The 24,017-nt window shown below is 45.0% G+C and overlaps 2 protein-coding genes and 1 gene segment (V, D, J or C); all 3 read left to right on the top strand.

Moving 5' to 3' along the window:
• LOC121916567 (immunoglobulin lambda-1 light chain-like) overlaps positions 1 to 24,017 on the top strand; it is a 189,793-nt gene that overhangs the window by 136,331 nt on the left and 29,445 nt on the right. The window lies entirely within an intron of this gene.
• The window catches only part of LOC121916422 (immunoglobulin mu heavy chain-like), a 21,171-nt gene continuing 2,722 nt past the window's right edge, over positions 5,569 to 24,017 (top strand). Inside the window, exons 1-6 of the mRNA XM_042441453.1 lie at positions 5,569 to 5,648; positions 5,903 to 6,241; positions 7,448 to 7,610; positions 13,922 to 14,034; positions 14,496 to 14,838; positions 21,264 to 21,367. Coding sequence (XP_042297387.1) covers positions 5,591 to 5,648; positions 5,903 to 6,241; positions 7,448 to 7,610; positions 13,922 to 14,034; positions 14,496 to 14,838; positions 21,264 to 21,367 — 1,120 coding nt within the window. The 5' untranslated portion in view covers positions 5,569 to 5,590. The remainder of the gene's footprint in view (positions 5,649 to 5,902; positions 6,242 to 7,447; positions 7,611 to 13,921; positions 14,035 to 14,495; positions 14,839 to 21,263; positions 21,368 to 24,017) is intronic.
• On the top strand, positions 7,258 to 7,788 carry LOC121916571. The segment is given in 2 exon segments: positions 7,258 to 7,347; positions 7,448 to 7,788. Coding segments are annotated over 2 exon segments (390 nt in total).

The raw sequence follows: 24,017 nt of genomic DNA, 5'->3' as shown, positions 1-24,017 counted from the left end.
ACCCCATTAAGAAAGATCAGGGCCATAATATTGAGTGGCACAATTTCTTATTTCTTTGCTTTGGTGAACAACAGATGGTGTTGTATATTCTTCATTTGCTCCTGCCTTTCTTTCTAAACGTATATCTCACCTTTCCTTCAAAAGCAGCTTATACCTCTTCTCCAGTCTGTCTTCACAACAACTATGTGAGGTTAAGCCTGGCCAAGGGACAGTGGTTGGCCCATGTTCACCCAGTGAGTTTCAGGGCTCAGTGGGGACTTGAACCCAGGCCTCCCAAAGTCCAGCCCAGCACTCTAACCTTACTGCTCCTTATTGATGCGTCAGTGAAGGTGCAAATGACTAGTGATTGTCCCCACCGTAACAGAAATACAACTTATATTATTTACCCTACCAAGCATATCTTGAGAGTTAGCATAATGTAGTGCAGTGGTTCTCAACCTTTGGTTCTCTGGATGTTTTGGACTTCAGTTCCTAGATTCCCTCATCATTGGCCATTCTGGCAGAGGCTTCTGGGAGTTGAAGTCCAAAACAGCTGGCGGATCAAAGGTTGAGAATCCCTGGTGTAGTGGTTTGAGCACTGGACTACGACTCTGGAGACCAGGGTTCGATTCCCCCCTTGGGCATGTCACACTTTCTCCGCCTCAGATAAATGGCAATGGCAAACCTCCTCTGAGCAAATCTTGCCAAGAAAACCCCATGAGAGGTTCGCCTTAGGGTCTCCATAAGTCAGAAATGACTTGAAGGCAACACAACACACAGCAACCAAGCATGTGCACAGGGGCAGGATCAATTCAATAGGGTCCTTGGGAAGCCAAAGAGAATAATCACTCAGCAATGAATGTTGTGTTCAAGCACCCTCGGGAATAGAAGGACCAATGAAATGGGAGCTCCTTGACATTACAGCAGAGAACACATGCTCCACCTCCTCCCATGGGGGGCCATAAAGGAGGCACCATCACTGACATCTCCACTGGGGTGAGGTTTGTTCCATTTCTTCTTTCCTGCTCATTCACAGACTAGATTGCCACCATGTTCTGGGCTCCCATGGTTAACCTGCTAGTAATTTTAGCAGTATGGTGCTGGGGTAAGTGCAAGTCATGCTCACATGAAAATTCAAGCTAAGGGAGTTCACCTGGAGAGCAGGGACAGCCTCATCATTTCTCCGTTCTTCTTCTTCTTCCAGGTTCGGACTCTCAGATCACATCAATCCAGCCGTCGTCAGCTTCGGTGTCACCGGGGAACACGGCGAAACTCTCCTGTGCCACTGGTGGTAGCTACGGAGTGCACTGGTACCAGAAGAAGCCTGGGAGTTCCCCATGATACCTGTTATATTTCTATAGCGATTCCAGCAAGCACCAAGGTTCGGGGGTCCCCTCTCGTTTCTTGGGGTCTAGAGATGCCTCCACCAACACGGGCTATTTGACCATCTCTGGAGCTGCTGCAGAAGATGAGGCTACTTATTACTGTGCTTTTTGGACTGGGAGTGCTTTTCACGGTGATAGACTTCAAGGGGGAAATGAGACAAAAACCTTGGCTGGCCCCTCAAGGGGCCTACTCTCCTCAAAGACAGGATACAGAATCTTCATGGGGCCTTCAAAAAACATTACACCTTGAACAGAATCATATTCCAGACCTTTGCCTCCTTCTGTAGTCCATCCGTATTGCTTTCATAGCCTTTCATTTCTGTCTCATTTGGCTGAGCCGGTCCTGCTGGGCGCTCGTCATCGGCACCTGCCGGTGCGGCAGCCTGGCCGGCGGCCCCTTTCCCGGGGCCTCCGGAGCCTGTTAGCGCCGCCTTGGCCGCCTTTTTGACTGTGGCCCTCTCCGGACAGGCAGCAATCATGTGGCCCTTTTTCCCACATGCCAAACAGAGTCCCAGTCTCATCCGACGCTGTTTCTCCATCTCCGCAGAAGTCTTGGGTTTGCCCTCTCGACCCGGGGTCGCCGCCATCTTCCCCTGTTGGAACGCCGCCCGCTGCTTTGCCAGCCGAATCCGCTCCCGGGTGGCCTCCGCCTCGCCGGCGCAACGAATCCACTCCTGTAGATCAGCTGGCGTCTCTTTCATCAGGATCCACTCTAGAAGGTCGGCGCGGAGCCCATCCTGGAACTGGCGAGTCATCATCGCATCCGGGTAATCCGGAATGTTGGAGGCCACGCTCTGGAACTCCAACACGTATTCTGCCACGGAGCGGCTCCCCTGCTGCAAGGTGGCGAACTTGGCCTTCGCCCGATCCACACGGAACGGGTCTTCGAACCGAGCCCGAAGCGCTGTCATGAATGCGTCTAGGGACCGCAGCTCGGGTGCCCCACAATCATACAGCTGCACCAGCCACTGAGCCGCTTGGCCCTCCAGTCGGCCGGCCACGCATCTCACCTTCTCGGCTTCGTCCGGGAAGTAGTCCCCTCGCGCCCGCATGTGTCCCGCCACCTGCGCTAGGAAGAATGGAAGCTGTTCCGGGTCCCCGTTGAACTTGGCCTCCAGCTTGCCCGCCAGCAGTTCGCGCAGTGCTTCTGCTTCTCCACGACGAACTCGTGAGGTTCCCCCAGCTCCCCTTCGTCGCGAGGGCGGCCTTGAGCTCTGGTCATCCTCGTCCTCCACCTCCGAGTCGATGTCCTCCTCCAAATACACTGGACGGGCGGCCCTGGAGGCTGCTGCTGCTGGTGCCTTTCGGGCTTCCTGGCCCGGTTTCCTCCCTTCCTTGGGCATCAGGGTGGCCATCATCGCTTTCAGCTCACGAATGTCATCTTTAACACCTGCCACCTCCTCTGATAGGTCCTCAGGGCCAGGGCTCTGCAACATAGCCTCCCCCAGTCCTTGGTCCCACGCCGTCAGTCTGCCAGCCCGGCGCCGGTGTCTCCCGGTCCCCGTTGGCAGGTACCACCAGTCCTCTGGTTGGTCCTCAGAGCTGGTCCCTGTCTTGGGCCTGGCTCCCTGGCGTTCCTCGACGCCGGCCTTTCCCTCGCTCCCGAGGGCCTCGGTGTCCTTCACCATCTCAATCTCCAGATCAGATGGTTCAACCTGCACCTTCACTTCAGTCATGATGACAAATAGAATACAGTAGAGTTCACTAACTGTGAGATCCAACAACCTTCACCAGTAATCCACAACAGCAACTTGCTTACAAGCAGTGAAGTTTATTAGGATATAGATGAAAGTGATCAGACAAACTTTTTAGTGAACTCTGAAACTCAAGCCTCAAACTCCAAGTTAAAAGCACTCCTGGCCCCCACCCTTTTTTCCTTCTCCCGCCTTCTCCATTCCACCTTCCTCCCTCCTCCCTCTTCGCTTCCCAGGCTAGCGCGGCTTGAGAAACCAGGCTGACCTTGGGCAGGCTCTGCAGATGTCTCCAACTAATTAAACAGTACATTCCAATCCTATGCAGCTATCCGTCCCAAGCACCCCATCCCCCCAAGCAAAGAAAAGCTGGCAGGACTACATCTAAAGCAATTACAACAATAATATGAACAGCAACCAAAGTGAATGTGAATATTGATCAGTAATTGGCTTTGGAGTCCTGACACTTAGGCACAATGAAGACATGCCTGCCTCTTCTCCTTTTCCTAGCAGTTGAAACGGAGGGAGGCCCTTTCATTTGCTTTTCAGTATTAGTAAGTTTTTGGAAAATGTGCATTTTTTTCAGACTATTCGCAGTTGGAGACGTATTCTGTACAAAACAACCACAGATGTTTTCTTATCCAGAAAAACTGCATTTTTCTCTGAGCAGAAGCAGGCAGCATCTTCTGTGCAGAACAGAATGCACAGAAGAAAATTGTTGCATGTGCAAAACTGCCATGCATGAATTTTGTGTACAGCTGGCATGGCGTAGTAGTTTGAGTGTTAGACTGCGACTCTGGAGACCAGGGTTTGATTCCCTGCTTGGCCATGAAACCCACTGGGTGACTTTGGGCAAGTCACACTCTCTCAGCCTCAGGGGAAGGCAAGGGAAAACCTCCTCGGAACAATTCTTGCCAAGAAAACCCCAGGATTGGGTCACCTTAGGGTCCTCTAGAGCCGGAAATGACTTGAAGGCGCACGACAAGAAATGAATTTTGTGTGAAATATTTCTCAGACGGTGAAGATTCTTGTTAGTCCAGGTTTCTTCTTGCCAACATTTCTCAATACTTAAGGAACACATTTTGAACCATTTAAAAAATATTTTCAATATTCTTTCTATCTCTACTCTTACCTTTGAAAAAAAATTAACAACAAGACCCACGACCAATATTAGAGATATATTACATTACATTACATTACATTATAATTATTATAATTATATTATTATATTATATTAGAGACATGCCCATCTGACAGTTAAACCCAGACTGAGACTCATCCAGACTGGCCAAAAGTGTTTGGAACTGGTGGGTTTCAATGTTGTCCTTACCGCCTTTGTTTCCAAGATCCAAATAACATTTCTCTTGTCCTGATACATTTCCTAGAAATCCCGCTCAGTTATAGCAACCATTTACTGTTTAGCTGAATGCAACATTTCCCCCCTGTCCTGGTACATTTTGGTATTGGTGCTTTTGGCGGATCTTTTTGGTGAAGTTTTAAAAACAGTCCGGAGAATATTTGGATGTAACAAGAGGAATCATGAAGGCACATTACATCCTGCAGTATAGAGGGGCACAAATGACCAGCCTCGATTAGCACCTGGTGAAGTAAAGAGCACACTATTCATATAGTATATACTATAGTTCTGTGACTATAGTCATGGCAATTGCAAGGTATACCACTAGAGGGTATTTGTGAACCAAAAAGAGCTGTGCTTGATAAGACCAGCTTTGTGAAATCAAGTGGAGGGTGGCACTTCCATGTTTTTTGGCACATCGCTAACAAACATCTACGCCTCCCCCTTTGACAGGATCCATCTTTGGGTTCCTTAGGACCACTTACTGAAGTGACACAACTTTTCTGCCTTGGCTTTGTTTCTTTTAGAGAACAGCCCCTCAATAAGGGAGGCCATATATCTACAAGACTTAAGCAGAGCACTGGAAGATAGGCTGGCTTGAAGATGTCTCATCCACAGAGTCGCCATGCATCAGGGCTGACTCAAGGACAGCTAGGAATGAGCACTGCTGGCAAATCAACTGAAGCTGATAGTTGAGTTTGGGCACATGGCTGGCATTGCCTAGCACAAATGCTGCCTCTTAGTCTCCCCACCTATTTGTTTGCTAATGAGGGTGATGCTGAGTATGAGCACTGGGGGCATGGTACTGGCCCACTTGCCTCCCTGCATGGCTGCTTGGAGGGGCCTTACTGAACATCAGGGACCCACCAACACCAGCTTTTCCTCCACTTTAATGTAATAACAGAGAAGCTACATTCCATCCTTTGCCATGTTCTGTCACTGGGCCTATTTCACGTAGACGCCTCATTGTGGACCAAACGTGTAAGTGGGGATGCAAGTATGGCAAAAGAGGTTGACTGCAATGTTTGTGGACATCGTAGACGTCTCCGCAGCCAACCAACAGAAGGCAGATTTGCATTTAAGCAACAGGTTGTAGAACTGGTAGGTTTTAAGAACCTGGGAGGAAGCCACCCAGAAACAGCTAGTACTTTCGTAAGGAAGAGTGTTGTTCACCTGCAATGCCCACCATGGCTTGGTCTCCACTTCTCCAACTTCTGGTCCTCACTTACTGTTCAGGTGACAAAAGAGTTTACTATTCTTCCTCCTTACCTTTAAGGACACTATTTGACTTTACACCATCCCATTACACCTAACCCAAGCTTGGGATGAAAGTAAGACTCTTGTGGATGGATCTGTGAAGTGGCTGACGGACCAGTGATCCAGTGTTGAACTGGAGAGAGTCGGGTGACTGGAGGCCATTTAAGGATTTGCCATTTTTAGGGCACAATCATATTAAAAGTCCTTAAAAATATTTTTTCCTCTCTTCTCAGGTTCTCTTGGCCAGTATGCGCTGATCCAACCGCCATCCATCTCTGTGTCTCCAGGACAAACTGCAGAACTCACTTGCTCAGGGGACAAGTTTGATAAGTACTATGTCCATTGGTACCAGCAGAGAGCTAACAATGCTCCTCAGCTGGTTATCTATAAGGACTCAGCAAGACCTGAAGGGATTTCGGACCGGTTTTCTGGAATCAGCTCTGGAACAAGCACTGGTGGCCTGGCCACCTTAACCATCACAAATGTCCAACAAGAGGACGAGGCTGATTATTACTGCCAGGTCTGGGATGAGGATAGCAGCCAGCTAGCACCGTGGCACAAACACAAAGGGAGCAAAAAACCTCCTGCTCTCAGAGATCATGTCCTCCCCTCTCATTCTGAGCAGTCATTTCATTAGAAGGTTCACCAGACTTCAGCTCCTTCCACAATAAAGCAGGGCCAGCCCAAGAAAAGTATGTGCCATGGCAAACAAGATGGCCCCTTGACCAGTTCCAGATGAAGAAATTAGTTGATTTGGCAATTGAGTCTTATCTGAGTGTTGGTGACTGGCTCCCATCCGCCAAAAGCATCCGAGGGCAGTAGGCTCCATTGCTTACTCCACTGTTTCCTCAGCACCTTGCCATTGATTCAATAGGCCCTCTCATACCTTGAATCAAACGAGTTAAAATACCAACAGTAAAACAAAATATACTGACAGCTTACACAGTGGGTCCTGGTTATCCACTGGGGTTTGGTTCCAGGACCCCCTGTGGGTAACAAAATCCGTGGATGCTCAAGGCCCATTAAATACAATGGCATAGCAAAATGGCGTCCCTTATATAAAATGGAAAAACAAGGTTTGCTCTTTGGGATTATATATATATATATATATATATATATATATTCAAGCTGTGGATGCTTGAATCCGTGGATAAAAAAATCTGTGGATAAGGAAGGCCGACTGTACTAATATGAAGCTCTAATCAAAACCATCCAGAAATAAAAATAGCACCGGTTTGAGGGAGGGGGAAGCAAAACTAGTAGCAAGAGAAAAGTGTGCTGTGTTCTAAAATCACTAAGAAAAGTTCTGAAAAGTGTCTTGGAGAATAAAGCAGTCCCCTCTTGACACCAAAATGACCATGAAGAAAGCACCAGGTGACCCAATCTGGCCAAGGCATTCTGCAGATAAGATGCCACCACACAAAGGGTCCTCTCTCTAGCAACAGCAACGACTTATGTGATGTTTGTGACCACGAGGACCAATCGGATCAGTGCTGCTGAATGTTCAGGGAGTGTGCAGATGCTCCACCTTCACAAACAGGGTGGCTATAAAGGACCAACGCTGGCGGAAAACGTTCCAGTGTTGTGAGATTACTCTTCTTTCGCATTTGAGAGACGAATCATCTCACCATGTTTTGGACTCCCACTCTTAGCTTGGTCTTCATAATGTGGTGCACAGGTGAGAGCAGGCCATGCACTGGCAAAGTCTCCCACTAAGGTTGCAGGCTTGCAGCTGACAATCAAGTGGAGCATCACCTTTTCTCTTGTGTTCTTTCTAGGATCAAAGTCTCAACCTACCCTGACCCAGCCGCCTTCAACTTCCATAGCTCCAGGAAATACAGTGAAACTCCCCTGTGCCATGAGCAGTGGATCCAGCATCAGTGGCTATAATGTGTACTGGTACCAGCAGAAGCCTGGGAATGCTCCACGGTACCTCTTACGGTATTATTCAGATTCCAGCAAGCACCAAGGCTCTGGGGTCCCCGCTCGCTTCTCAGGGTCCAAAGATGCCTCCAGTAACACCTGCTATTTAAACATTGCGGGAACCCTGGCAGAAGACGAGGCCGATTATTCCTGTGCAGTGTGGGACAGCAACCAGTGTCACAGTGGCATGTTCTGAAGGAGAACTGAGACAAGAACCTGCCTTCTTAAGCCCTAAGGGATCATTCATGAAAGATTCATGTATGCCAACTTTTGCAAACAGACCCTCAAAACTGAGGGGGAAACGAGAGAAGGAGCGCTTCCTCTTTTTACGGCCCTTGTCAACACGAAAGGGACCCCATCAGAGTTCCTTGGGCCCATTTTCACTTCACTTGAGGTCAAATGATAGGACTGAGTATGGCAAGTCTTAGACCTTCACATCTAAATCTTGGAACATATTAGGATAGCACTAAAGCAAGTCAACTCAATCGGTCTCAATGGTCTTGGCATTTGCAATAAAAACCACTAGAGGGTGTTGCTGAACAGCAAAGAATGAGAATGGAATGGATAAAATGAGCTCTGTACAAACAGTGTGTGTCTGTGTGTCCAAGAGGAATATGATCTGTATGGTTTAGTGGTTATCTGTTTTAACTTTTGTAAGTTGCCTTGAGTCCCAGACTAGAAAAAAGGACTGATACACACACACACATACATACATACTGGAATCCTCTGTCATGGTGTACATTACATAACTTTACGTATACTTAGTTATGTAGCAGAGGTGCCAAAAAACGCTGTTAGAGAATTACAAAGACTCATAAGGGGACATCAGCAAGAGTGTTCCGATGTGCATCGGCCCTCCCTAGTTGGTGTCCTGAAGCACAACAGGACAGATGCACAATGGGACAGATGCATAGCACTCCTGTTGTGCATCAGTCTCAATGTGCATCGATGACTTTGCCAGCTCCCCTATGGAGTAACATACCAGCAGGTCTTTACTGGATACGGATGTTATAGCACTGCTCTGTTTTTTTGGAAAATACAGTGTTCCCTGATAAGTAGATTGGTGGCATATAAAGCCCAATTTTTAAAGGGGGAAAAAAAAGCATGTCCACAATACTGAGTAGCAAAATTGTCCTCTATCAAGATGTCAATGATCACCACCTTCCAACCCTTAACACTGGATAAAATACGTAACCTCTTCCCCCAAGTCATTGGCTGTAGCTGTATATCCAAAGAAATAACCATGTGAAACCAGACTGAAGCATCCCATTCCAAGGAATGACTTATGTGATGCTTGTGACCACAAGGACCATTCGGATCGGTGCTGCTGAATGTTCAGTGAGTGTGCAGATGTTCCACCTTCACAGCCAGGGTGGCTATAAAGGACCAACGCTGGGGGCACAGGCTCCAACGTTGTGAGATTTCTCTTCTTTTGCATTTGGGACACAAATCATCATCTCACAGACTTCCACTCTGAGCTTGGTCTTCATGATGTGGTGCACAGATGAAAGCAGGCCATGCGCCGGCAAAACCTCCCATTAAGGTGAATCCAGATGTTGGCGCATCACCACTTCTCTGTTGTTCTCTTTCCAGGATCAAGGTCTCAGCTCACCCTGAGCCAGCCGCCTTCAGCTTCCATATCTTTAGGGAACACAGTGAAACTCTCCTGTGCCATGGGCAGTGGATACAGCATCAGTAATAAAATTTATTAGGTCTTTGACCAGTATAAAAACAAAACCACACAAACAGCGTATCAGTATAACAGTAATAGGTTAAAATATAAACTGATAGTAGACTATACATATACAATATCCAAACAGATCTTTCTACACAGTAATAAAATGACCATTTGTCAGTTGAGGGCGCAGTTTACAAACGATGTAACAAAATTTAGCCACCTTATGGGATACTGTAGAATCATTGTTATCCAATAGGAGACGTAAATAGAAGAAGTCAGTTTTACCCGGGAATTTACTCAGTAGTGGGCTAATCAGTTGGTGACGAATGTCTCTATAGAATTGACAATAAAGGAGAACATGGTCATTGGTTTCAACAGCGCCCGAGCCACATGGGCAAAAACGAAGTTCAAAAGGTGTTTTTTTTAATCTGCCTTCCAACATGGCCGTGGGCAACACATTGAAATGTGCCAGAGTTAAAGCCCTTCTAAACTTGGGGAGGGTAACATGGAACAGATATGGAGCTGGGGAGGGGACCAAAGCTTGAACTCTGAACATGGCATATTGTGGGAGGGAAGCGAAGTCCATGTATCTTTCTACTTCTAGGATTTTTTGTTTAATAATAGACTTAGCTCTATTGGCGTCAAGCTTTAGAATTTCATTTTTGTTGAGACCTAGCTCATTTAATTTCTTGAGAAGAGAAATTTCCCAAGAGGATTTAAAAGAATCCAGAAAAATTAAATTTGTCAGACCTCCAGAAGTTTTGTGCAATTTTTGCCAATAGGTTAAGTATACTGATCCACAGACTAGATTCTATTTTAATAGTTCCAGCCTCCCTTCTAAGAACAGCATTCAGAACACAATGGGCGACCTGAAAGATTCTCCTAAGGAACTTAGTTTGCACACATTCGATTATATTGATGTTACTATATGGTCCCAATTGTGCTCCGTATAGAAGTTGAGAGCGAACCTTGGCATTAAACAGTTTGATTGCGGCCGGAATGAACTGGGCACCTTTAGTGGAAAAAAATCTTAGAATAGCCGTTATGGTTCTTTAGACATTACTGATGACAAGCTCTGAATGCACAGTTCTCCTACCAGAGTTATGAAAAACAATTCCTAGATATTTGAAAGTCTTAACCTGCTCTATGTGTTGTCTATCAAGTGTCCATTGTCTCAATTTGGGGCGATGAACAAAAGTAAGAATCTTAGTCTTAGAGGAGTTAATTATTAATTTCTCCGCTTTGCAAAACAAAGCAAGAGAGTTTAGGGCTCTTTTAAGTCCAATGGGGGATAACGAGAGGATAACAACATCGTCCGCATAGACCAATGAGTTGATATGCTTATTAGCCAACTTTGGAGGATGAAAAGAAAGATTATTCAAAGCAGAAACAAGGGAATTAATGTAAAAATTAAATAAAGTGGGGGCCAGGACACATCCTTGCCTTACACCCATCTTAACAGGAACTGTCTTGGAAACATGTCCTTGGGGACTGCATCTAACCTTGATATTAGAATTCTCATGGATCATAATAAGAAGCAAGAGGAGTTGTTTGTCTATATTAGTGCACAATAGTTTCCCCCACAATCTAGATCTATTAACTGAATCAAAGGCGGACTTAAAATCTATAAATGCCGCATATAGTGGTGGACCATAATGGAGGTATTTTTCAACAAGATATTGCAATATCATTGCATGGTCAATAATGGATCGTCCAGGCCGAAAGCCTGCCAGTTCAGCCAACAGAATATCCTCGGACTCAAGCCAGTCTAAAAACTTATTTAAAAGGTGTTTTGTATACAACTTACTCACCAAACTCAAAAGACTAATTGGTCGAAAATTAGAGGGATCGGTTCTATTACCTTTTTTATATATCGGGATTATAATGGCCAAGCCCCAGTCTTTTGGAATGGAAGCAGATCTATCAATGGCCGTAAATAATTTAGAGAGGACCGAAACCCCCCAATCAAGATTATTTTTGAGTACTTCACCAGTTATAAAATCAGCACCTGGGGCATGAGCTGGTTTGAGTTGGGTGATTCATTCAGTCGACCTGTCCCTTCTGTCTATTATTTCATGGAACGTAGCTGGTTGGAAGCCCAGATGCAGGGACCCTACCTTTATGCCTTTTGTCAACAGACATAATATTATTCTTCTACAGGAAACATGGCTTGCTGAAGATATATCTATAGAGGGTTATAAGTTCATGGGTTTAAATGCTATTCCTGGCAAAGGTAGTGGGAGACTGTGTGGTGGCTTAGGGGTGCTGATATCTTTGGTACTTAAGGTTCAAATAACTAAGGTTTCTGTACTGGAGCAGTATGCTCTAGCTGTTCTTTTGAAGCTTGAAAACAACTTATTATATTTGATTAATATCTATATTCCCCCACTTCAAGGCCGTGCTAAGATAGAAAGTGTATGGAACAAGATTAATTCTTTTGTTAAAGATTTGATGTTTGAGGCTCCAACAGCTAATCTTATTGTTGCAGTGGATTTCAGTGCTAGAACTGGTGCTGACGATGTGTCTTTGTATGCAAAATACAATTGCCAGCATCAGTAACTATCATGTCCACTGGCACCAGCAGAAACCTGGCAATGCCCCATGGCACCTCTTATGGCATTATTCAGAGTCCAGTAAGCACCAAGTCCCTGGGGTCCCCTCTCGCTTCTCAGCGTCCAAAGACGCCTCCAGGAGCATCTGCTATTTAAACATTGCGGGAACCCTGGCAGAAGATGAGGCCGCTTATTACTGTTTGTCGTGCCACAACTACAGGTGTCACAGTAGCATGCTCTGAAGGAGAAGTGAGACAAGAATCTGCTTTTTTAACCCCTAAGGGATCATTCATGAATGATTTGTGGATGCCAACTTTTGCAAAACAGACCCATTTACAAAGGCGTAAATCCCTAACAAGAGTCCAGGCATCATCGTCATCGTCATCATCATCATCTCATTTATATCCAGCTTCACCCTCCCATCTGACATTTAATACAGCTTGCCCTTCGCTTCAAAAATATCAATAAAAACACATTCAAAACCCTCGGTAAAAACATACAAAACCCTTTTGTCAAAAATCTATAGAGCTCAATCCATTTAAATCAAATCCTGGGAGCAGCCACCAAGAAGGACCTCCCTCGTGTCTCAGTTGCTGCACCTTTGAGACTAACTGAGAGAAAGAAAGAAGTTGGTAGTGTTAGGAACAATCTAATTAGGGGAATTTTAATTAGCTCAAATATTGCCGAGAGGTGGCCCTAACAACACCACGTGCCGGAATTGGGTCCCAACAGTGTATACCAGAGGTCGCCAGCAAGCCCCAAGAGAAAGAGACGCTGATGCCAACTAGGTCCAGTTAAAAGGGTAACATTTATTAAAGCACAGGGAAAACCACACAGCAAAAGGGGAGCATATATACACACACACATTCAATGCTACAGCAGGGGAGGGGTGAGTTCGGGAGATAGGTTTGAGAAAGAGAGGCACCACTAGGGAATACTACCTTAGAAGTCTTCTCTGGGAAGCCTGATGAAGCTTGGATGGACAGTGGATCACGGCCACAGGAGCGGGGGAAGAGGGCCGCGGGAGCTAAGAGCAGAGTTCAAGCAGGTATGGACCAGTTTGCAACCTGGTGATAGCACAAGGAGGGTCCAAAAACCTGGGGTTCTTATAGGGCGAAACGTATCTAGAGGCTAGGAATATTTGCTAGACAAAGGTGTTGATTGCTTGGGCTTTGTTAAGCCAAGAGCAGGTAATGTGTTGTACAATGCATTTAGGTCTGGACACAATTCGGAGGGGCATCCGACTTGATTACTAAGTCATTAAGCTGATCATTGGCTCATCAGGTGTGAGGCCAAGTCTATTGTCTTACTTGGGTAAGCAGTGACGATTCTGGTTTGGCGACTCCCAAACTTCCTATGGAAAATTTCAAATTCTAGCTTTTTCTAGGAACTCTGCCTTTGCAAGGTGAGTTGCCTATGTGGCCATTCAGCTTTTAGGTTAATGGTGGGTCCTCTATGGGGTCAGTCAGGGGTCAAAACACACACCGCATGTACCCAAAAGTTTATTAAAATCAAACTTGGTAACAGTAGCATACGTTTTTGTAGATGTCTGCATGTTGCACCTGAGGAAGTAGACAGAAGCCTATGAAAGTGTATCCCACCAACTTCTTTCTTTCTCTCAGTTGATCTCAAAGGTGCTACAATACCCCTGTGCTACAATGCCCCTTTGCACACTGATCTAGACCAACACAGTTATGTATCTGAATTCTACCAGTTGTGTCTGTGAAGGTAGCAAGACAGAGAAAGGCTTGGGAAAGTTACTTATTTACTGCCACTGCTGGAAGTGCAATTCTGGCCACTTGTAGGGCCTTAGGATTAGGTGCAAACATGCTTGGCTGGCACATACATGCCTTTCTGTTGGCTGATCTTAGATGCTGACAGAGCAATCCATGGCAGAATTGCTCTTTTACCTAACATCTCTCTGCTGACGAGGTGGCAGAGGGCATGAGGGAGGACTTGAGTTATGCCACATCCAAAACTCCTTCAGAGAGACACTTTCTGTGGGCAGGCTTTACATTTACGGTGGGGAAGGACCGTTCCTTTTCAAAGGGAGGTTATTTGAATACAGGGGCTGGGTTAAAAACCATACAAATGTTAAGAGTAAAGCAGGGAGGAATCAAAGTGGACACTTCATCACCTGCAGAAAGACAGGACATCTGGGTTTTCACCATGTTCTGGGTCTCTCTCCTTATGCTCCTTGCTTATTGCTCAGGTATGTTCTACAAAACAGAATGGTTTTTTCCCCCTGATTTTGATGATGAAGAACTTACACCCTTCAACTGTCCTGACCTGGCAGGAAAAATCCCAGTTAATCCCTTGCCATCCCACTTTTCCTGCTACTTTTCAAATGACCTGGTTTCTCTCTCCTCCTCCCACTTTTGTCCTCAGCTTCCTTCAGTCGCTGCAAACTGAGTTCAAATTGCAAAAGTAGTTTGTACTCAATGAACTTGGGATGGGAAGGAGAAGAGGGGGTTGAACCTTGCCCTTCCCAGCCGACTCAGGAGAAAACAAACTTGTGCAATCTCTCCTAGCTTCCCTGTTCTTCTTCATTACCAGTTTTCCCAACTTTGCCCACATTCTGTTGTCGTTTGGCAGCGCGTGCCCTGTTTTTCGTCTGTGAAATGTTGGCGAGTATGAGAACATGGAGTTACTCTGAAATATTTCTTTCCTCAGGTTCCTTGGGCCAATATGTGGTCAGACAGCCACCGTCAGTGTCGGTGTCTCCAATGAAAAATGCCCAGATAACTTGCTCAGGGAACAACATTGGGGGCAAGAATGTGCACTGGTACCAGCAGAAACCTGGCCAGGCCCCGGTCCTCATTATTTATATGGACAGCAGCAGGCCTTCCGGGATCTCGGACCGATTCTCTGGCACCAACTCGGGCAACACGGCCACCTTGAGCATCGCCAGGGCCCAAGCAGAGGATGAGGCTGACTATTACTGCCAGGTGTGGGATAGTAATGTTGCTCACAGTGATTCAGGCAGAAGGGGAAGTGAGACAAAAAGCTCCCTGCAGTGAAGACCATGTCTAGTTTGCGGACCCTGCTTGATGCCTTTGGTTCTGCTGCCATCTTCAGGGGAGGAAAAAGCATCCAAGCTCATGTCTTTCCAAATTTAAGCACAGAATTGGAAATGCTGGCATGGTGATTCTGCTCAGAGACACTAGATGGGGATGTGACCCAAGTGATAAAATGGCTTAAAATGGCTGATCGGTTTCATACTTAGTTTGCAAGAATCAAACCTTCCTAAGGTAAAATTTGGAGATTGTCTGCCAGCAGAAGCAAATACTGATACCAAAAGTCATCATATTTGGCCTACGGCATAGTCAGTGACAAGGTTCCCCTTCTTGCAGCGCTTGAATGACATCATGGTAGAGACGCAAAGACAACTGGCCATCATCAATTCTCTCTGCAGCCTTGGGTGGTGGTCTTTGCCTTCAAGTTGTTCCGGACTTATGGAAAACCCTAAAGCAACCCTTTCACAGGGCTTTCTTGGCAGGTTTCCTCAAAGGGGATTTGCCATTGCCATCCTTTGAGAGTATAACTTGCCCACGGTCATCCAGTGGGTTTCCATGACCAAGCTGGGATTCGAACCCAGGTCTCCCTAGTCCAACACTCAAACCATTTCACCGTCACGCTACACAACATAACACCATGCTAGCTCTATCAGCTAGGAGTCCATGAAGGCACATGACACAGCTATAGTACCATTATTATTGTTGTTGTTGATTTCTATAGCGCTGTAAATGTACACAAAGCCAAGCTGTTTCAGCGAGGATCAATTTGGGCTTTCTCAGGTGGGATACAGACCACCCAAAAAGGGCGGTCTCCCGCCACCCTGGTTTGCTCTGCGAGGGAGACGCAGCGGACAAACCGAGCGGTTCCGTCGCGGAACAAAAAACCCCGCAAAAGCCGGTTCTTCTTGTTGCGCCTTTGTGACTCTGCAATGCGCCAATGGCGCACTTGCGGCATCACAAATGCACTGGGATGTGCGGACACTAGGCATCCATCACATCAAAATGGCAGCGCCTGTGTGTACAGGGCGTTGCCATTTTGACACCCCTGTCATGTGCTAGGGGTGAGGCCAATATGGACGGTGCGTCCTCGGCCAACCCCTAGCATGCGACGGGGGCGCCGCAAAGGCTTGTCTAAATCGGGCCCTAGTTTCTCATTTTGCCAGGCTTGCAGTCCTTTCATCCTATGTCCCCCCTCCATTTGTGTTTTTGGTTTTTGCAACAAAAACCCCAAATGAACAAAAAGGCTACAATTCGCTCCAGTGCAATGTTTCAAATAACCTCTCCCAGCATGTTGGGCTTTTGCACATTATGTTTCCAAACATTGTACAGACCTCCATACATGCTTTGAGGATCGCAAGTCTGCAATCCGGACCAGGAAGGCTGAGCACCAGATTTTACAATGTAGAACACCGCAGACAATCTGATTTGTCTGTGTTTGGAAATGAGGTGCCATCTCACAGGACCATAGGAGTTTATCACACGGGATGGATCCCATGCGAAAACTGAATTTAAGCTAGAAAAAACCCACAAAAGTGGGTAGATTTTCAAATGACGTCAGGGGTTAACCCGAACAAAAAGTTGACAAAACCTGCAAGAGTGGGTAGATTTTCAGACGATTGTGTGAAGGACATTAACGCAACATTAACCCAAATGGAAAGTCACCAAAACCTGCTCCTTTTTACATTTGGGAACGTCTGAAAGTAAAAGGAGTGGGTTTTGGCAACTTTTCATTCGGGTTAATGTCGCATTATTTCTCCTTTACACAAAAATGTCTGAAAAACAACCCGCTTTTGTGGGGTTTTTCAGACTTTTAAATCCCGTTCCTGCACGGGATTTAAGCAGTTTGCTTCCGTGTGATAAACTCCATAGAATCATAGGTTCTTAGAGTTGGAAGGGACACCAAGAGCCAACTAGTCCAATCCCTGCAGTGCAGGAATACCTCCAAAGATGGAAGGTCCACTATATAAGACAATCTCTTCCAATGCTGAACAGCTCTTACAGTAAAAAAAAAAGGTTCTTCCTCTTGGTTAGGTGGAATCTCTTTCCTCATAATTTGAATCCAGTGATTCATGTTCTACACTCTGGTGCAACAGAAAGCAAGCTGGATCCATCTTCTACATGACATCCCTTCCGACAGCAGTTGGAATCCTCTATTGAGGTGTATGTTATATGTAACATATGTAATGCCTCTGCTATGTAGTTAAGAGTGTGTAAAGTTATGACTTTACACACCCTTCGCTACATAGCAGAGTCGCTAAGAAACCCAAGGTGACTCAGATGTCCTAGGTCAGTGATGGTGAATCTTTTACAGATTGAGTGCCCAAACTGCAACCCAGACCCTATTTATTTATTGCAAAATGCCATGTCCCTCTGGCTTTCTAGTAAGAAACTTTGGCTTGTTACAGACTGCCAAAATAAAGCTGCTTCTGGTCTCTTTGGAGGTATGCTGTTTAAATGATGCATGCATCCTAAGAATCCGGAAGCTGCACCAAAGCTGCACTCCAGTGCTTAGGAATGGAGTGTGGCTTTGGCGCGACCTCCGGACTCTTAGGACTCATGCATCATTTAAATAGCATACCTCCAAAGAGACCTGAAGCAGCTTTATTTTGGCAGTCTGTAACAGGCCATAGGCACACTGTGTGCTAGGGTGACAAGATATGTGCCCACAGAGAGGGCTCTGAGTGCTACCTTTGGCACGTGTGCCATAGGTTCGCCATCACTGTCCTAGGTGCAAAATGAAGGCTATCCCAAAGCAAAAGCTAAAAACAACAATGTAAATATAAATCCAGGCTTCTTAGTCATGCTCAAAATGGAGGACATTTTGAAATGCCTCCTGGATAGAAGGTTGGAATCTAGGACACAACCAAGAAAAGGAGGACATCTGGTGACCCTCTAGGAAGCCCTGTTAGTGAATGGTAAAGATGCATAACAGGTCACCAGCAAGAGCATCCCAATCCACATCAACATTCCCTAGTCAGTGTCCTGATGCACAGTGGGATTGATGCACCTTGGTTTCAATGTGCATTGATACTGTTGTGCATTGGTCCCATTGAGCATCCATCTCGATGGGCAGCCGTCACTCTACTGGCTGTCCTATGTAGTGCCATAACAGCGGGCCTTTAATGGATTTGGAGACACCTGGGATGTAATCTGGGCAGCAAATTTGGTGGCAAAAACCTTCTGATAAGATCAGGATGCAGCCTGAATTGAAATTTAAACCAGTAGAGGTAGGGTGAATAAATAACCCAAGCGATAAGCTCCTTCCTAGTTGGCAATGCTAGATAAAGCAGCTGGGAGTTGTAGTCCAACCACTCCTGGAGGGCCTCACAGTTCTCACCCATGCCACATTTTCAGTGCCCTTTGCAGCTGTTAAACAGGAAGGACTTCAATGATGCCACAGTCACTTTGACATCACCACTGGAGAAAGCACTGGTGCCTGTTCAGCTTCTTCAAAACTCCCGGTGGGTGCCTCCAAGTGATGCCCAGGAGGCCTGCTAATCGGCAAGAACCATTTATTCCAAATTTTAATGACTTTAATCATATCGAAAGAAGATTAAAAAATAATTTCAACTAATTTCCTATCTCTTTTACATCTATGTCGCTAATTTTGAGGAGCCAACGTGGTTTGAGTGTTGGACTACAACTCTGGAGATCAGGGCTTGATTCCTGGCTCAGCCACGAAACTGACTGAGTGACCTGGGGCAAGTCACGCTCTCTCAGCCTCAGGGGAATGCCATGAAAAATCACTGAATAAATCTTGCCAAGAATCCATGATAGGTTCACCTTAGGGCCTCTACAAGTTGGAAGCAACCTGAAGGCTCACAACACCCACCCGCAACTTTCCAAGCCCTGGAAACTTTCCCGTTTCTAACCAGTTCTTCCTAAAATGCTGCAATTTATCACCATGGATGAAGATCTGCTAGGATGCAGAGTACCGTTTCCTCTAGCAATTGACCAAAACTTCTCCTACAGCCCTTTCTAACCACTAACAGTATGCCTTGACAGATGTTTTATTAACCATATGCATAGACTGAGGAAACACTCTTTGAGGTTTTCAGTCCTGTTGCACAGAGAATGCAAAGTCAGATGCTGAAAGCCAGTCCTCTGGTTTCGGAAAATGCCAGGTGCGTGTGAGGGGTGGTTCTTCAGCGATGCATTAGCAGTTCTCTTTGGCACAAAGGCACAAAAGGAAGCACTCATCAAACGTAGTGCTATGGGCTGTAGGTGTGCTATCTAGAATGTGGCACATTGTGGACAGCATGGTTGTTCCTGCCTTGGGGACCTTCTGGTGGATGGCGTCGGAGCTTCTGGGCACTTCAGAAATGAGCTCCAAAGATTGGAAGCCGTCTAATGGATATACATGGAATGGAGTTTCACAGCAAGACAACTGTGGATAATTTTATTTATGTATGTATTTTTACATCCATGATCGGAGGCTATGGATAAGTCAAATCATGCATTTCAGGGAAATCGTGGGCAATGTTCTGGAAATGCATAACACAGCGAGTGGAACCTACAATAAAACATTATGGAGTGAAGTCCTTCTCTTCCAGAAACTTCATCCCCTCACCATCCAGTTTTCTATTTATGGGGTTGTCCAATAGTCAGCTTTTTGTCACCATTAAAAGTCAGCGTGCTGCTTTCACCGGCTTGTTTCGGGGGAACTGTCCATTCTTTGGGATGTTTTGGGGCACTGGCACTTATTAGTTTTTTGTACTTTTGGAAACCTTGTTGCTTCCCAAGCTTGTGATTCACACCTTCTTACCTTTGGATTGCACTGTTCTGCCACTTGGAGAATCTGGATAGCTTTTGTTATAGATATTACCTGGGCCGCACAGTTCCCAGTCAGAAGCAACGGTCCGCTTTGGAATACTGACGTCTTTCTGCATGAAAGGATATTTGTGTTTTATTTCTGACCCAGTTTCTCAGAATCATTCTGAAAAGCTTACTTCCGTCCCAGCGGCCACAAAGTATTAATACACCGAATCGATTTCCTGGAAAAATGGACCAGATCTGCAGATCTTCTTCCTCGGCTTGTCTTCTGTCAATGAACTGAATGAAGGACGTTGCAATTCACACATCGTTTCTTCTTTGGGACCAACTATTTGGAAATAGCTAACGGAGCCGTATTTTACAGTACTCTTGTCCTGAAACATCAGAGAAGTTATATGGTAGAAAAATGACTCAGGTAAGCAGGAGAGCAGCTTCCATGTGGTCTTTCTATTTTTTAAAAAGACATACTATGCCCTGGGCTCAGGGAAAAGCAACTTTGCCATAGAAATTGTAGTCAGGTAAGTACTTGGGAATGTCAGATCAGTGGTTAGGGCAAAACCTTTGGCCCCAACCTTTGGTCCTCCAGATGTTTTGGACTTCACCTCCAGAATCTCCATCCAGCTTAGCCAACAGTCAGAAATTCTGGGAACTGATATCAAAAACACCTGGAGGAATGGACATTGGGAATTCTAACTTGGAGAAAAGATCCAAGACCCTTTTAGGAGAATGAAATCCTATATAGAGCAGGGTGCTTTGCACATTTTGAAATAACTTTTTGTGAGTTTTTCGGGCTATGTGGCCATGTTCTAGAAGAGTTTGTTCCTGATGTTTCGCCAGCATCTGTGGCTGGCAACCCAGGAACAGCTACAAAAAGCATCCGAGGGAATGCATGGTTTAGCAAAAATAGAGGGAGAATGAAGCCTACCATTCGTTACTACCAAAAGAGATCACGGCTACATCTCAATTGCAGAAATAATGCAGTTTGACACCACTTTAACTGCCATGCTGGGATTTGTATTTCGTGAGAGATTTCGTCTTCTCGGTTAGAGTGCTCTGGTGCCACAACAAACTCCAAATCCCAGGATCCCATAGCACTGAGCCATGGAATTTCAAGCGGTGTCAAACTCTATTATTTTTGCAGTGTAGATACAGCCCTAGTTTATCGAAAGGATAAAGTGGACCCATGAATAACATCTGAGCCCAAACTGTAGGAGATCCGGATGTGTTAGATTTACGACACATGAAGTCAGTTTCTAAATGTTCCAAGTTAAAGGATGCGGTTTTGGGTTAGAGAGAGAAGTTGGCCACAGAGAAGCCCTCTTGATTCGCCTTAAAAAATATGGACAGGCATATCTGGCGAAGTCAGAAAAGTGAACTACAAGCCTTGAAATAATCTGAGCCAGAACCAGAAGGACTTCAATGGTTGCATGCAATCGGAAAAAGTGGATGAAATTGAATTAAAATTCTATAGATGGAGCATCCTGCTTAAACCAAGATTTTATTCCATTTCTGGTCGCAAGTGTTACCAACCCAGTGGATTATGCTCCATCAAACTTTGCCAAGGATCTCTACAAGGAAAACACACCGAGTTCGTGTTTTCCAACACTTGGATTACAAAGCCCTCAGCATCAAATGCATCATCATGATGGTAACTGGTCCAGAAAGCGGAACCGAACTTCCGTAAAGGGCATTTTTGTATGGCCATCACTCACTGTGCGTATGTCTTCAGCGGTGGGACCCAGCTGTCAGTCCTAGGTAAGTCACTTTTAAATGCATCGACGACTGTGTCCCATCGGTTTTTCCATTTTAATTTTTCTTATTTTCCCAGCCAAAACTCTGCAGCTGTATCAGGCGAGGAATCCTTTGCAGGTTACGTTGAATGGTCTTAGAAGGTGCTCGGGTTTTGCTTAAGGGCCAGGCTTGAATAGATCAAATACGTTTGCAAAATATTTCTGTTTGTTCTCATTGAGACTTAAATCCAAAGCATCTTTTTACAGGAGTCAGCGTGTGCAATCTGGGTGCCTCTTCATGTTGGTAAATCTCCCATTTTCATGAAATCTCACCCTAAAAAACAGTTTTTAAAGGCGTTCGAATTCAGACCTATAGCACTGGGTGGGTCCTTACTGGTTTGACAGCCATTGAGGAATAGATTCACCTTTTCCTATGGAAAGAAAACTATCATGGTAAAAATTGTATGAGAACTATAAAGCAAAGAACCATGCACACATTATTATTATTATTATTATTATTATTATTATTATTATTATTACTACTGGAGGAGGTGGATATTGTTGATATTGGCTGCATCTAAAAAGATGTTCTTGTTGTTTAGTGCCTTTAAGTCATTTCTGACAGCGACCATAAAGCAAACCTATTATGGAGTTTTCTTGGCAAGTTTGCATTTGCCTCCCTCTGCGGCTGAGAGAGTGTGACTTGCCTAAGGTCACCCAGTGGGTTTCTATGGTCGGACGGGGATTCAAACCCAGAGTTGTAGTCCAATGTTCAAACTGCTATATCCTGCTGGAATTATAGTTGTAACTAATTACTTTTTAGAAATAACTTTTCTCTTAAGTTCTGGCTGGGCACTGATGGAGTTCAGCAGGACTGTCCAATACTTTAGATCTTTCTTTAAAGCATGTGGAGATTTGCCTTATGATTATATTGGTCTGTACCAAAGATACAAAGCCAGAGATCTGGTTCAGAGCTGAAAGATCATCTCAGATGAATAAGTTAGTGTTCGTAATACATTTTGTTTACAGCAGCATCTCTTTCTCTGGCTGGAAAAAAAAATGTATTGGCTAACAAAAATTGAATGCTGCAATGCAAAAACACACTCACCTGGGAGGAACTTTCATTGAACGCAGTATGGCTTATTTCTGAGCCGAGAGGTATAAGATTGAATTGTAAATGTAATTTTTTCCATAGGGGAAGATGGGGGGAAACGTATTGTACTGCATTTGGGTCTTTGCACAATGACCTGTGCAAGAAATCTGCAGATTAAATGGGTCGCTGTAAAGACGAAGTTGTAAAACACATTTCTGGAGGCCGCATCTACACTGCAGAAATAATGCCGTTCAACGCCGCTTTAATTTGCCGTGGCTTAATGTGGTGACATTTTGCGATATCTCTGACCTTCCCTATCAGAGAGCTTTGGTGCCACAACTCACTATAAATCCCACTGTATTGAGCCATGACAGTTAAAGCGATGTCAAACGGCATCGGTTCTGCAGTGCAGATTAGACCTAAGTAGTCCTAATAAATTTATTATTATTATTATTATTATTATTATTATTATTATTGGTATTATTATTATTATTATCTTAGATCCTGCCTTTCTGCCAATAGAGGGACTCAAGGTGGCAAAATATAAAGAATTACAACATGGCTTGCCAGAACATTCACCTCTGGCAAAGCCCTCAACCTTAACCTAGCATCCACTGGAATAAATAGAAGTCATAAAAGGAAGAGCAAGAGCATAGATTATGATTACTTTTCCCCACATGTGTAATATATTTTTTCTTGAAGATATAGCTTAGGGAAGGCGACAGACTAACAAAGATGGAGTTAGTGTGTTGACCATAGATCCATAATAAATAACTCTTAAAGGTAAAGTCATGTCAGCCGATGAGGAGGAAATATCCTCCAGTGTCAGCCGAGGGTTATCTTTCGACTGATGCTTAGGATGAACTAAGCAGTCCCAAATGTCCGAACAGTCCAGTGGCACTCCATTTTCTCTGACTATTGAGCATGGTCAGTCATCATTGTATTTTAATGATTGTAGTCATTTCATTCTATTTCCAGGTACTATTTTTGTATGTTTTTAACTGTATTGTTTTTTTAATCTTGTGAGCCACCCCCGAGTCCCAGTCTTGGGAGAAGGGTGGGATGTTAATAATAATAATAATAATAATAATAATAATAATAATGCAAGCTGGTCTGGATGATTAAGTTTTTACAAGCCTCCCCCATCAGATCTGTGCTGGCGCATTTGCAAGATATATGTTCCAAAATGTTTAGAATCATAGAATCGTAGAGTTGGAAAAGACCACAAGCCTCTGTTTGAAGACCTCTAAGGAAGGAGACTCCACCACACTCCAAGGGAGTGTGTTCCTCTGTCAAACAGCCCATACTGTCAGGAAGTTCATGTTGAGGTGGAATCTCTTTTCCTGGAGCTTGCATTCATTGTTCCAGGTCCTGTTCTCTGGAGTAGCAGAAAACAAGCTTGCTCCCTCCTCAACATGACATCCCTTCAAATATTTAAACAGGGCTATCATATCACCTCTTAACCTTCTTTTCTTCAGGCTAAACATCCCCAGCTCCCTAAGTTGTTCCTCATAGGACATGGTTTCCAGACCCGTCACCATTTTAGTCGCCCTCCTTTGGACACGCTCCAGTTTCTCCACAA

The sequence above is a fragment of the Sceloporus undulatus genome, chromosome 10 (assembly GCF_019175285.1).
Source record: "Sceloporus undulatus isolate JIND9_A2432 ecotype Alabama chromosome 10, SceUnd_v1.1, whole genome shotgun sequence".
Lineage (NCBI taxonomy): Eukaryota > Metazoa > Chordata > Lepidosauria > Squamata > Phrynosomatidae > Sceloporus > Sceloporus undulatus.
Note: the sequence above shows the minus strand (reverse complement) of the source record. Positions and strands in the feature narration are given on the sequence as shown.